The sequence below is a fragment of the Ornithodoros turicata genome, chromosome 7 (genome assembly GCF_037126465.1).
Source record: "Ornithodoros turicata isolate Travis chromosome 7, ASM3712646v1, whole genome shotgun sequence".
NCBI lineage: Eukaryota > Metazoa > Arthropoda > Arachnida > Ixodida > Argasidae > Ornithodoros > Ornithodoros turicata.
The window spans coordinates 43,550,406-43,563,350 of NC_088207.1; the positions used below are offsets into that span (position 1 = coordinate 43,550,406).

Sequence of the window (12,945 nt, forward strand, 5' to 3'; positions counted from 1 at the left end):
GTTCGGCAAATGAGCAGAATGTTTTCGTCTCGTTGGCGCCATGGAGATGTAAGAAATATACAGAACAAAAGAATGAAAGGAATACACAAGCTTCTTACACTCTTGAAGAAACCACAGCTGCGCGGAGGTGAGCGTCGCACCTACTGACGTGCACTATTTATCATGCGATCCACGTAAATATACAACGACTGCCAAATCACACCTTGAGGTTTGGGTTGTGTTTGTCAGTTAGTGAGCTCGAGCCTCGAGCCTTCGAAGCCACTTTCTATCACTTTCTATCACGTAAATCGTGTTATCTGCTACTCGAACGTGGACGTGGTAGGCCGTGGAGCCGCTAGAGGCCGTAGCCCGTAGCTAAAGAAACGAGCCATCTTTAGCCGCACTGGCAGCTGTTTTGGCTGTTTATAGCCAGTACGGTTTTTTGAAACTTTGAATTTTGGAATCGTGTGACGTTACACGAATGACACTAAGTGCAAGTGTCACTCGTTGAGAAGGACACTAAACTAGCCCGTGTGGAAGGGGTATTATACCCAAACAGCACAAATACATGGCATTACAATTACGAATTATACTTCTTTTTCTCGCAGATTATATTCGACCTAGCCCTGTAGCCCTAATGCAAGCAGCACGAACAGGCGGTGCAGACATATGTTGTTGTGTTGTCCTTCGTTTCTCGTCATTCTTCTTCTTGCTGCTTGTTCACTCAGTGTGAATTTGTGCGAGTCGTCACCAACAGCCCCGCCTGCATGCCTTAGCCCTAATGCAAGGTCGCTTAATCGTTGCGAAGGAAATATTCACGGCCCACCAGATTTTTGCCCGTCGTTGCATAGAACTAGGACTTGGGACAGGTCCTTCTAGTCAATTCTGTGTACTAGCTTGAACCGTGATTGATACATTTTACGCGAACCAAACCGGCTGCATACTGTTGGCAGCCGTCTGGCGCAAGTCAGGCTGCCAAATAAATTCAAATTAACCTATGGAACGTTTTCATCCGAGTTTTAGAGGCAGGGTATCAATTGAAAGTTGTCGAGCTTTTTCAAAAAACCTCTCATTCAGTTGTCTACACTAAAGTAGCTGGTACACGATTTTTATTTTTATTTTTTTCAGACTACGAAGAAGTCCCGCGAAATTTGAATGGTAATGGTACTGTGATGTTACCCGCCTGCGTGCTGTGTACGAAATCGGGTGCTTCATTCCATTTCCACGGGGCCACCGCACCAGGATAGGTCGTAAAGCCTTTTCGCGCGACACAGATTATTCCTCTGAAATATTATTATTATATTTTTTTTTTTCACCTTTTCCTGGAATCCACCACGGAAATACTGCAGTCAAAGTGGAAGCTGTACTCCAGAGAAATCACCAAATCTGGCTCGATATTTGAACAGTGTTGTGTGTCCCGGTACAGGAACTTGTACCGGATTTTGCGATATTTTGCGAACCCTGCGACAAAACGCACATTCAGGAGAGTTTGCTCCTCCTAAATAGAGTTAGCCTTTGTTGAGTGCAAATTATTTATTCTTTCTTGGTGGGGTCGTACTTTGAGATATAACCTAAACTGGGAAATATCTGGCTCAAACCCCATCATTGCAGTAATAAAAATGAACATTATTGGATCAGTAAATGAACAATTTCCTCATTGCTGGCGATGTACATTACTTTCATTTAACCCCACAATCCCCGTTCGTTCCAACTCTGCGCCTTACGTGTCATCCCTACAAGAAGGCACTTAGTCCTGGAGCTCTGGGACGACATCCTTGCTCTCCTTAACCACATTGGCGAAAATCTTCTCAAAAAAATTCAGCGGCGGAGCAGTTGGAATGTAAAAGTCTTCTAGTGTAAAGATTGTTCGTTGGCTTTCCTGCACTGATGCTGCAATATCTTTCACTGTCACGGAGGTCACGAAGTCGTCGTCGACAAAGCCACCCATGTGACCCCAACCTTGAAGAGCACTAAGCACATGCGATCTTTCTGGAATGTGTGTCGTCTCCACTATCATTTGCCTCGATGTATGTCCCACAGTACCTCCTCGCCTGTCTGGTGTATACACAAATATCGACCGCTTGCGGTTCACGTTGTAATAGACACTGGAATCCAGAAAGCTCTCTTGTACGTCCACCACTCTGTATTCTTTCACCGTGTATCGTGTTGGTATGGTATGGCGACGAGACAGTCGTTCTATTGCACTAGGTGTGGTGGAAACAGGACGCACAGTCGGTGGAGAAGACATGTCATTCTTGTAGTCCACGTGACTCGAGTTCCGCTTGTTGTATAACGAAGCTGTGGTCGAAGGATATGTAGTGTTCCGTCGAGTTTCATAGGTCATATGTTGCGATGAGTGACGCTTATTTGTACTAGGGCCATCGTCGTGTTCAGCTTCTGTGGTGAGATCATCTGATGTCTCCACCGTAAGATCCAGGTGTCTTGGCAAAGATTGACGTCTTTTGGTTGATGGTTGAAGCTGAACGTCCACTACCGTCGCATTGTCGACAAGACTGTGTAATGGAGCTGCCGATGTCCTGGCTATATAAATGTACGAAATACGTGGTTGTGCATATGACTATCAGTCAGAGGTCACCTCGGTACTCACCGAAAATCTGCGGAGCCGAGAGGTAGATTGCTACGAGGGCAACCACAAGAATCAGGAGAATAATGCAAACAGAAAATGCGCAATAAGTCCAGTCACGCTTGTTATCGCTTTCGAAAGAAGTTTCCAGTCCACTGTAAAGAATATATTGATAATCGGTTTTATTATTATTATTATCTTTTTTTTTTCGTGTGGCAACTACACTCATGAGTGAGTTTCACGGCACGTGCATAATGAGTACAAAATAGGCCCCGCCTCCCGTTTTCAACAAATCAGGGGCGAGAACGTTGTCATTCGGGATGATGGTTGGCTAGAGGAGCGTTAGCTAGAGGAGGAGAGGAGCGGAAACTCATTTTTAAGAGTGTAGGTTTACAAACATTTTGTTCTTTGTCCAAAAACCAATCTCTGCAGGGGACGGACCGCATGCAGGCTGGTGTTTTGGTGCTTTATGGCACAAGAGCGACTAAGGCCAAATAGCATGCAGGCTGGAACAAATGAGACCTGCACCCACGGGACCGGTCACGTCGGAAAGGCACAACAAAGATAGATCGTTGCACTTTTCCGCACTGATGGAAACGAAGGGTGCAAACGTCCGTATACCGGGTCGCGGTTCCTGGACAGCCTTTCGAATCATTTCCACTGTCTGCTTCCCCACCTTTGACATCCCCTTAGTCGTTTCCAGGAGAGTTTCCATGGTGTCGCATGTAACAACAATTCCATTCCTGTACATTCTGAATTGCGAACTATGCACCAACACACCACACGCACAAGTTATCTGAGAAGTATATGGCAGATGGTCGAGCGGCTTGAATGACCCTTCGCACTTCACTACACGTTCTGATCTGCTTCGCGAGCAGAGTTTTACATGCATTCGAATGCTGTTCATCCAAGAAGAGCGCTACAATATCATTTGACTATTTCACGAGGAAATAATAATCGCTTACGCCAAGAAGAAAAACTCCAGCAATGCCAGGCAGTCGGTTCAGCTACGCATCTGGGACGTATCACGCGGTTACGACGCGTACGCGAATTACTAATGCTACGTGCTAGCAGAGTCCGAGGTAACTCGTTACTGTAACTAAGTTCCTTTTTTTTTTGGTAACTTGTAACTTAACTCGGTACTTTTGAGCCGTGGTAACTTTCAGAGGAACTCGTTCCTTTCAGGTAACTTTGCCAAAGTAACTTATGTTAAGTTCCAAGTTACTTTTAACTCGCTTTTCACTCACGTCCACATATTTTCTTGCTTTCTCTCCGGTTCCTTCATGGCGTTTTTTGTCACAAAACGTGATATTCAATCAAAAACAGTAAATTCAGGAAATAACAACCGCTGCCATTGAAATGAAGCTGAACCATTGTGCGCCCACAGAGAGTAAGATGCAAAGCGTTCGAATAGACTTCTACCAGAGAAACGACATCATGACATTGGTAGACAGACTGAAACCGAAACAAATCGGAAGGAGAGGGCTGGGTTCCACGAACGGGCACTTGTTCGCTGACTCCCATTGAAAGAAAAGTAGGACCGAGGGTCGCGTCCCTTTAAGGGACCATATCGTAATCCCCTCAAGACCGCGGCTTTCGGGCGCGACCTTGTTCACCTCTAGCTTTGAGCGTAGTTCGATTCTACCAAATTTTGGCGCTGTCGAACACTATGACGTCATTTGTTTACAAACAGGGAGACGTCTATTGTTGGACGTAAACGAAAACGAAACGATCTAAGAGTGTTGCACTCCTCCGCAGGCAACTCAAAGTCTAACTCAACTGCTCACGCGCGCTGCACCTGCGCAATGCTATTTTGTGTCCGAAGTAACTTGGAAGTAACTCGTTCTTTTTTTAAGTAACTCAATAACTGCGAGTTACATTTCAGGCTGAATAACTTCGTTATTAACTTAGTTACATTTTGCACACAGTAACTTAACTTGTAACGAGTCCTTTTTGACGGGTAACTTCTCAATCTATGCGTGCTAGTACTACTAAGTTTGAGTGTGCTCACCTGTATTGAGGAATGCTGATCAGTTGCCCGGTGTCAGATTGTTGAGCTGTTTCAGGTGGTTTTGCGCCCTCTTCGGCTTCAGCCTTAGGAATTTCCTGATTTTCTTCTGGACTCTTGACCGCGGAACCCTGATCAGAAGTTTTCCCCTGCGACTTATCTTGTTTCGATTCCGACTTCTCCCGTTTCAGCTCAGACTTATCGCTCTTCAACTCCGATTTCACCGCTTGAACATTAGTCGTCGACGGCACGGCCGCCACACGCTCGTCCTTGTGGTCCACTTTCACCGGCTCTGCTTTAAGATTTTTACCGCTCGTGACTTTCTCGGGTTTCTTTTGCGATAACATCTTTAATAGCATGGCCATGTCTGACCCAGAAGGCGGGGACTTTGGGGTGATCGGAGCTGTGTAAGCTGGCGTTTGTGGAACGGGAATGACGATAGTTTGTGGTGCCACGGTTGCGGGCGATGGTGGTGGCTCGATCACAGGAGGAGGAAGAGGAGGAGACGGTGCAGGCGGGTAATAGGATTGTGACGGAGGCGGCGGCGGCGGCGGTGATGGTGGTGGTGGTGGTGGTGGTGGTGGTGGTGGTGGCGGTGGTGGGTAATAGGGTGGTGGAGGGGTCGGTATCGAAAATGGCATTGGGAGTGGAATAGGAATGGGAAGGGGAATTGTAGTATTGCCGCCTCCACCACTTGGCACCGGCACGAACTGCGGCATGTAGGGGTACATGTTGTAAGGCGTGCGGTAGACTGCATATCCTGGGTATTGTGGGAGAGCCGGATAAGGAAAACAACAGTGTGTGTGCCACGGCGCTGACATGCCTGCAAAGAAAGTTGTTTAAGACGCGACATCTGCGCCAAAAGGACGCCATAAGGGCACGCGACAGTGAGTTTTTCCACCACATGACGGCGTGGGCCCCCTTCAGTTTCGTTACCCAAGTGGGGGCAAGCAATCTCCCCCCCCCCCCCACCTCCACCGCTGGCTTCCAGAAACGTAAGGTTTCTGAGCCAAGACACTGTAGTTGCGGGCGCAGTTGACGCACCACCACCCCAAACATTCTGCCCTGCCCCCTGGAAAAAATCCTGGCGGCGCTCCTGTTCGCTACTGAAGTTTCCTTCTGTTGTATCCCTCATCTATGCCTTCGTGACAGAATACACCGCATCCATATGTATTCGTACATGTCAGTTGAAAGGGAACATCACATATAATGCGAAAGATTTGCAGATTCGATTTCGATTTCAGTATGCCTGCGTCGGTGTAGCGTTATTCTTACCTCTATCAAACCTCTACTATACCAACACAGGAGCGCGTTCGTTATATGGCGGTTGCTGCAGGTCGGAGGGCTATCCTTTCTTCATACAGGAGAAACTAAGTCCTACTCCATGCTACTAGAGTCTTACATATTTTAGTTGCAACCTGCTCGTATTAACACGCTTTTTCATAAGCCCTGTATAACTAACCTCCTGTTTCCGAAACGGACTACTTCCAGACAAGAAATGCCATCACCTGCAAGCGAAGTGTAGCTGTCTCCTGTTTCTCCGTATGGTTCTTCCATCTCACTGTCCCTCGACATGAATGAGGACTGCGGACCACGGCCAGCCGGTGCGGGAGGACGTTTCGCTGTAGGGGCTACGCTGATTTTTGTAGCCTCTCTCTTGCTTTTGTCTTTCTTTATATCTTTCCTGATGTCTTTAACACTCTCCTGCTTAATCTTGCCTCTGTCTTTGTTACCGGAGGACTTATCTTTGCTTTCAGGTTCGTCATTATCTATCTCTCTATCATCAGCTTCATCTTTGGCACTGTCCTTTTTTCTGTCCTTTGTTTCCTCCTTGCCGCTATCCTTTTTGCTACCCTTGCCTTCGTCTTTGGTGCTGTCCTTTTTGCTACCTTTGCCTTCGTCTTTGGTGCTGTCCTTTTTGCTACCTTTGCCTTCGTCCTTGGTGCTGTCCTTTTTGCTACCCTTGCCTTCGTCCTTGGTGCTGTCCTTTTTGCTGCTCTTGCCCTCGTCCTTGGTGCTGTCCTTTTTGCTGCTCTTGCCCTCGTCCTTGGTACTGTCCTTTTTGCTACCCTTGCCTTCGTCCTTGGTGCTGTCCTTTTTGCCATCTTTGCCTTCGTCCTTGTCAACGCCCTTGGCTCCTTTTGCATCATCTTTTGCGTTGTCCGTTTTACTGGTCGAGGCTTCATCCTTTCTGTTGTCATCCTTGTTTTCGGAGTCATCCTTCCTGCCGTAGTCCTTAGTCCTACTCTCCTTGGGAGGAGGAGATATGAGGGTTCCCGCGCTGTTAGCCATATATGCTAATACCAGGAGGAAACGTAAAACGTGACAAATTAAGGTAGGCGATGAAATGTAAGCTGAAGATGTGCCCGGGCAAGCCTATGTAGCAGATGAGCGGTTCGACGATCACCGAGAAGACAAAATCGACTTCGTCTTCTTCCTCAACATGCTTTCTGGCCTTGAAGATGGAAAATCAGGGGAATATGGCTTTCTTCATCGTCTCTTTCCCAAGTGACGTCACAAGTCACGTCCATTTAAAGGTCAGCGCTACCGATTTCTCAGTGTGCTGGAACGGCTCCACATTGAACTGTCCCTAAAACGTGCTGTCCTTCTACCGGTGGCGCTTTGTATCGCACAAAAGAATTGATCATCCAACCCGAAACACACATGGGCGCAGTCATTTTTATGACGTAGGTACGTACGACAATGCGGTGACGTATGGTCAATTCAATTCAATTCACGCACGTCCACAATGTTGTGATCGGTCATGAGCGCTGAGGTCAAAGCGCGCCGCTTTACACTCCGCACATGACAGGACCAGGACAGAGTTGCACGTCTCTTGAGCTCCGTACTTAGTATTTTCCGCCCATTACCCGTTACCCATTACCGGAACTACATTTCTATCTAGCTAACCATGATAACTAACAATGATAACCCGTGATACTGTGTCCCGCAGACCGTAATTTTCTGGTAACAACGGCTACAGAGAGCAATGTCTCCTGTGTCGCTGAAGCACTCTTCAAAGTGGCATCGGTTTTAGAAAACACAGTACGAAGATGCATTCCTGCGTGTGAGTGGACACTGAAAAATTATCGTAGCTACCGTGGCATTGACTTGGTAAGTTACTTTTCCGAAGACGGAGATGTTATACGATTGCCTCGTCTATGATTGGCTACCTCCGTGCTACAGGGCCAGTAAGTTCGTTATTTGAAAAGGAGAAGTGACCTACTTACCTTTGGCTGTGTGCACCTAGCAAGTACGCGCAGGAGTACTAGTGGTAGCGGTAGTAGTAGCAGTTTCGGTTTTACTTCTACTGCGACCTGCTACCGTTTGCAGTAGTCTTGTAGAAGAAGAAGGACGAATTGGAGGAGGAAAAGAAAAAGAAGCAAAATCGGAAGAAGAAGCATTGTCCTGCATAGTTTGGGGGCCAAGGTACTAGTTCACCACAGTCAAGGCAACGTCTCCTCGCCCATTCGGCTCGTTTCCATAACAACGGCCGTCGAAGGACACGATCGTCATTGGCAGGTCCGTCATTTATGACTACGTCACGTCGACCAGGCTTTGTTTCTGTGGGGCGTTCGTCAAGACCAGAGAGCGCGAGGAAGAAGAAGAACCATTGAGCACGATCTTCAGGGCGTCCGTTCAACAGCAGGACTGGGAAGAACAGCGTTTACGACGAAATACCAAGGTGACCGTATATTCGTGGAGGGAACCAATCTGAACATCCAGCAAGGACACAAGGTAGGTCAACGTCTGCAATACGGTAGGAAGCGCCACCACAGAAATGAAAACGAACAGCGGCGCGAGGAAGCTGAACGCCAGCCCAATGTTCACGCCGAAGCGGCTAAGCGCGCCCTCCCCGTCTAGAAGTCGAAGCCGTCAACCTCGAGCTCCTGTGAAGGGCGCAAGTGCACAGCTGAGGGCCACATCTGATGTGACAGGAGACAGCAACGCTTCCTTAAAAGGTTGTATTTTCTACTTAGTTGCTACAAGGCGGTAAGCCTCAAACAAGTGCCAATTAGACCCTGTGCAGGGCCCATGTTGCCATAGCACGTTCCTCAGCGGACTTGCCACGTATTGTCACTATGGTACAGTGCTGGACAAAAGTTTACCGAACAAGGGAGCGCAGTCACTCTCTCCCTCGGCAACACTCAGGTGACTGTCTGATCTGAAACGGACGCGCGCACCCGTTCTGGGGATGGGTAAGTCCCTAGAGGCTTCGATGGTGACCTTTATGGTATGAGAGTAACCCAGGGACTTCAAATTACGCGACTATAATGTTCCATGAACCTTTATCCAGCACTGTACGATGTTGGTTAAAACATAAGGAATATAAAAGAACAAATCCCCAACTCGCAGAAGTAACCGTATCGCTCACTATACACCATCACTGAGACGGCGTTTTCGTTTTCCTGTGCCCCGCTATCGCGTTAGATGTGTCGTCGCGGGTTTCGGATCTGGAACTCTTGTAACACCAATCAAGATCCATAAAGACGAATGCTCGTCCATATATCACCAGTCCGTCGTTCCGTGTTTTAAGTGAATGATATACGCCGTTTTACAAGCCTCGTTTTCGTTTCTTTTTCACTTCTTGCAGTGTACGAAGAGTGCCGGGAGAGTCGCTACCCAGCGTTCCCTTTCCCACAATTTATTCCTATACCATTACCAATAGGTGGAGGCGGGGGCGCTGTGCCTATTCCTATTCCCGTCCCTTTCCCTGTACCAATGCCGTACCCAGACAATTCCTATAGCACATGGCAACCACCACCCCTACCTTCACCACCTCCTCCGTCCCCTCCACCGCCCCCTCCACCGCCCCTACCTTCGCCACCTCGTTCTCCACCATCGCCCCCCGCTCAACTTCCTCCCATCATCATAGCATTACAATCGCCTCCAGCTGCCACACCCGCGGTTCCCTCAGACATGCCTTCGCGAACTGATGTGTCACAGACAGACATGCCATCCCGCACGGACATATCAGAACTGGTCAAGCTACTTGTAAGCTTCAAGGAAGTTGGACAAAGCTCAACTGAAGTAAAGCCAGATGATCAGAAGCCAGGACCTGTCAGCCCTGAACCTGTTCCTGTTCCTGAACCTGTTCCTGAACAACAGGAAACGGGCTCTGAAAAAGGGTTCCACACATACTTTCAGAAAACCGACACAGACCCCCCTTTGACACACGTCATCGCAGGCGGCAGCGACAGCAGGCAAGTTACTATAGGGTACTAGCTTTACAGAAACAGTCCACAGGACGTCGTTACCAAGCCTTATTTCTAGCAACAGTTTCCCACTCGTCTTACTCGTCTTGCCGCTTGGATGCAAGACATGCCCCTTGAATGCTCTTTATGGATGCTAGTTATGTCTTGAGTGGTCAGGACGAAACCAATCTACACATTTCTGCAAGGAATGTAATTTCTTCGGACTTTGGTATTTTGAAGCTGGATGTAGGTCGTATAACTTACAACGCATGGGAGCTGTGTAAGTTACTTAGAGAGTGTGTTTCCTTTACGATGCTCAGATGTTATAGTTGTTCTAACCGATGCACAGCGCCAAGCCGCACATGCATCAAGTGTACCGTTCTCAACGGTCCCAACCGCAGTACGTGTCCCAGATGCAGGGATCGAAAGTTTTGCTAAGTTCGTTGTTTGTGCAAGTGTGTTCTCGCTGTTGTTGCCAGATTGTCCGGTACCACAATCCGCATGGACTATACTGACAGTCTGTTTCTGTAACGCATGTAAGTGTCGCCTATAGTTTGATATCATAATAGCTTTCACCATATTCACCTCATTCACCATATTTCAACTTGCATATATTACCTAACTTTTCCTGTATTGGCGGTTGAAACTTACAAAATTACAGCTAAACCAAGTTCGCCTCGCTTGTATTACATATTTTTGAAATTCCGTGTTAGCGCCCCGAAGCAACTGTGGCTATAAGCGGCGTACAGACGTGGACAAATGGAGAGAGAGGACAGTAGGAAGGAGTGGGGTACTGGGGGATTCTAGTTTTATGCCCTTGCATTTCCGTTAGCGAAGCGAAACGAACCGCGAAAAGCCTTCGGTCTGCAAACCGCGATGTCTTGCAACACTTCGAAAGTTCCGACTTCGCGCTGTCTTTCTGAACCAAAAATACTAAACGAGTTCGAGAAGTCTTTTCTCTATCGTCTAAATGTGTTTCTGGGAGAAATTTCACACGTCTTTCCTCTTCTTTATGGTTCACTTTTGTTTCCAGCACTGACGAAATAGAGACGTCGTACGTAAGCAGCGAAGAAGAAAGTTCCTGGCGGTTGTACTGCGTGCTCTGCTGTTGCCTTCTCTTGCTCCTGCTTGCTGTGTGTACATGTGTTCTGTATTTTCTAATGCCAAATCTATTCGGTAAGGTGTGAAACACACAGTCTCGCCGAAAGACATGTATATGCTGCTTCGTTGCAGGAATATTTGGCGGTACAAGAGAAAAGACCGAAGAAACCACTGCGAACACGTGGCATAACGGCTGCAACAATTCGACAGTGCCATTGGATCCAAACTGTACGCGGCCGAGGCTGTACCATCTACCGAGGCAATTAGATTTCACGTTATTACGGCTCGAACCAGATAACGCAACGGACCGAGAACTGCCGCGCAAAGTCCCGTATCGTGACAACGGGACGCAACATGGCGATAGTAAGCGAGCAGGGACGAATGAAGAAGGGTCCAGTCATGTCCCTTGCATAACAGAAAACTGCCAAAGTGCAACGGCAATCAATTTTGAGAATAGAAGACACCAGCCACTGTCTGAACCTCCGGGCGTCCAAACGGGTGCAGTAACGGGACAGGAGCACTACGGAAAGAAGGCGGCGCAAGAAGGCCCGTACGACGACAGACACCGAGATTCGAATGTCCACACGATCGTCGACACCAAGAGTTATCCTTCGGAACATCCCAAAGGGGCGACGGAGGTGTCGGAAGAGAGACTTTGGGGGGAGGCTTCGTTTTCCACCAGTGACGTTTCCGAGCAGCTTCGAAGGAGTGTGACTCTTCAGAAATGGGGCCACATGCGAGGATTTATAGACGATGACGATACGGCACAAACCACGTCCACTGTTGCGACGGTGTCGAGTGAAGGTACAAATAATGGATCACTCGCTCTCGTGACACTGGAAGAGTTTTACATTCCAACCGCGTCTCGATTCGATATACTGAAGACTGTCCTAGCCAAAATGTTCAAGAAACGCCAGGAAATTGCACCAACTGTAGGAACTGAATCCCTGGAACTATTATTTTTGTGAAGCTTTCGCATAATCTCTCAAGTGTAATTTTGTATACACCATACTTTTATGCATATTTCGGCGCAATGGTGAAAGATTGAAAGCATTTTATTCATACGCGCCTCAATAGAGAACACGAAGCCAGTGCAGCACCGCACTCAACATGACGATGCCGGCAGTCGAGCATAGACACACTTTGGGAATATCTCTACCAGCATACGACACAATGCAGATCTTATAGAGGTTATGCGCCTAGCTTATGCTTACAAATGTGAAAGCATACGTGTATCGCAGTTCTGAAAGCACTGAAAGACTTGCGTGAAGAGCCAGTGTAGCACTCACATGCCATTCATTTTTTCGACATATACTATGGATACACGGGTGTTAGCCGATACGATTATTTGCGAAGTCCCCATTTTATATCGGAACGGCTGGATCACGCATGCAAGGTCGAGCCGTATCGCCACCGGTCGTCGGTCTTTAAGGATTCATTTTTCGTGCGAACCATATCAGAATGGAATGGCCTTCCACGGGACCTAGTTGCCACCAACAGTAGAAACAGGTTCTCAATGGAGCTTTGTTTATTTATGTCTGAATCTTCCTGATACTTAGAAAGCACTGAGTTTCTGTTAGCTAGATATAGTGATTGACATTTTTGTATCAGCTGTATTTCCCTCTCCCCTACGCAATTCCACAGTAAGTGGAGAAGTAGGGTAGTTTAGTGTAGGGTAGTAGGGTAGGGTAGGGTAGGGTAGGGTAGTAGTAGGGTAGTGCCCATTGGCAGGCTGCAAGAACACTGAATTAGGAGCACACGTGCTGCAAACGGGGGTGGATCCAGGATTATTCTGGGGGGGGGGGGAGAGGAGGCGTAGGAGTGGCATGCTATCCACAGTGGTGTATAGGTAGGTATGGTTGTAGGGCTTGCGAGAAGGTGGAGCAGCCAGGGATGGCGCCCAGGGGCCCGGGCCACTTCAGGAGCCCGCGGGATCGGGACCTCTAAGGCCTGTCGTAATCATAATAATCGAAATACGTGAACTGTGTTTTCGAAACACGGGGAGGGCGCCAGGGCATGACCCATCCCCGGGGCCCGTAATTTCTCTTGCATGGTTGCTGTCTCTGTTTGCTTCTTTG

General features: G+C 47.9%; 3 protein-coding genes across 4 annotated transcripts in view; 1 reads left to right on the plus strand and 2 right to left on the minus strand.

Annotated features, from left to right (window-relative positions):
- The window catches only part of LOC135401177 (17S U2 SnRNP complex component HTATSF1-like), a 42,674-nt gene that overhangs the window by 11,781 nt on the left and 17,948 nt on the right, over positions 1-12,945 (minus strand). The window lies entirely within an intron of this gene.
- On the minus strand, positions 1,501-7,034 carry LOC135401173 (uncharacterized). Its single transcript, XM_064633419.1, has 4 exons — positions 6,080-7,034; positions 4,575-5,394; positions 2,588-2,718; positions 1,501-2,520 (listed from the first exon to the last, which is right to left on the minus strand). Exons 1-4 carry the CDS (start codon positions 6,861-6,863, stop codon positions 1,727-1,729), a joined length of 2,529 nt encoding a protein of 842 aa, XP_064489489.1. The 5' UTR covers positions 6,864-7,034; the 3' UTR covers positions 1,501-1,726.
- On the plus strand, positions 7,311-11,890 carry LOC135401174 (uncharacterized). 2 transcript variants are annotated; one of them, XM_064633421.1, is made up of 5 exons: positions 7,311-8,309; positions 8,436-8,533; positions 9,166-9,775; positions 10,800-10,942; positions 11,000-11,890. In XM_064633421.1, exons 3-5 carry the CDS (start codon positions 9,294-9,296, stop codon positions 11,833-11,835), a joined length of 1,461 nt encoding a protein of 486 aa, XP_064489491.1. In that variant the 5' UTR covers positions 7,311-8,309; positions 8,436-8,533; positions 9,166-9,293; the 3' UTR covers positions 11,836-11,890. The 2 variants fall into 2 exon arrangements, with proteins under 2 accessions (XP_064489491.1, XP_064489490.1); XM_064633420.1 differs by having other exon boundaries at positions 7,311-8,533.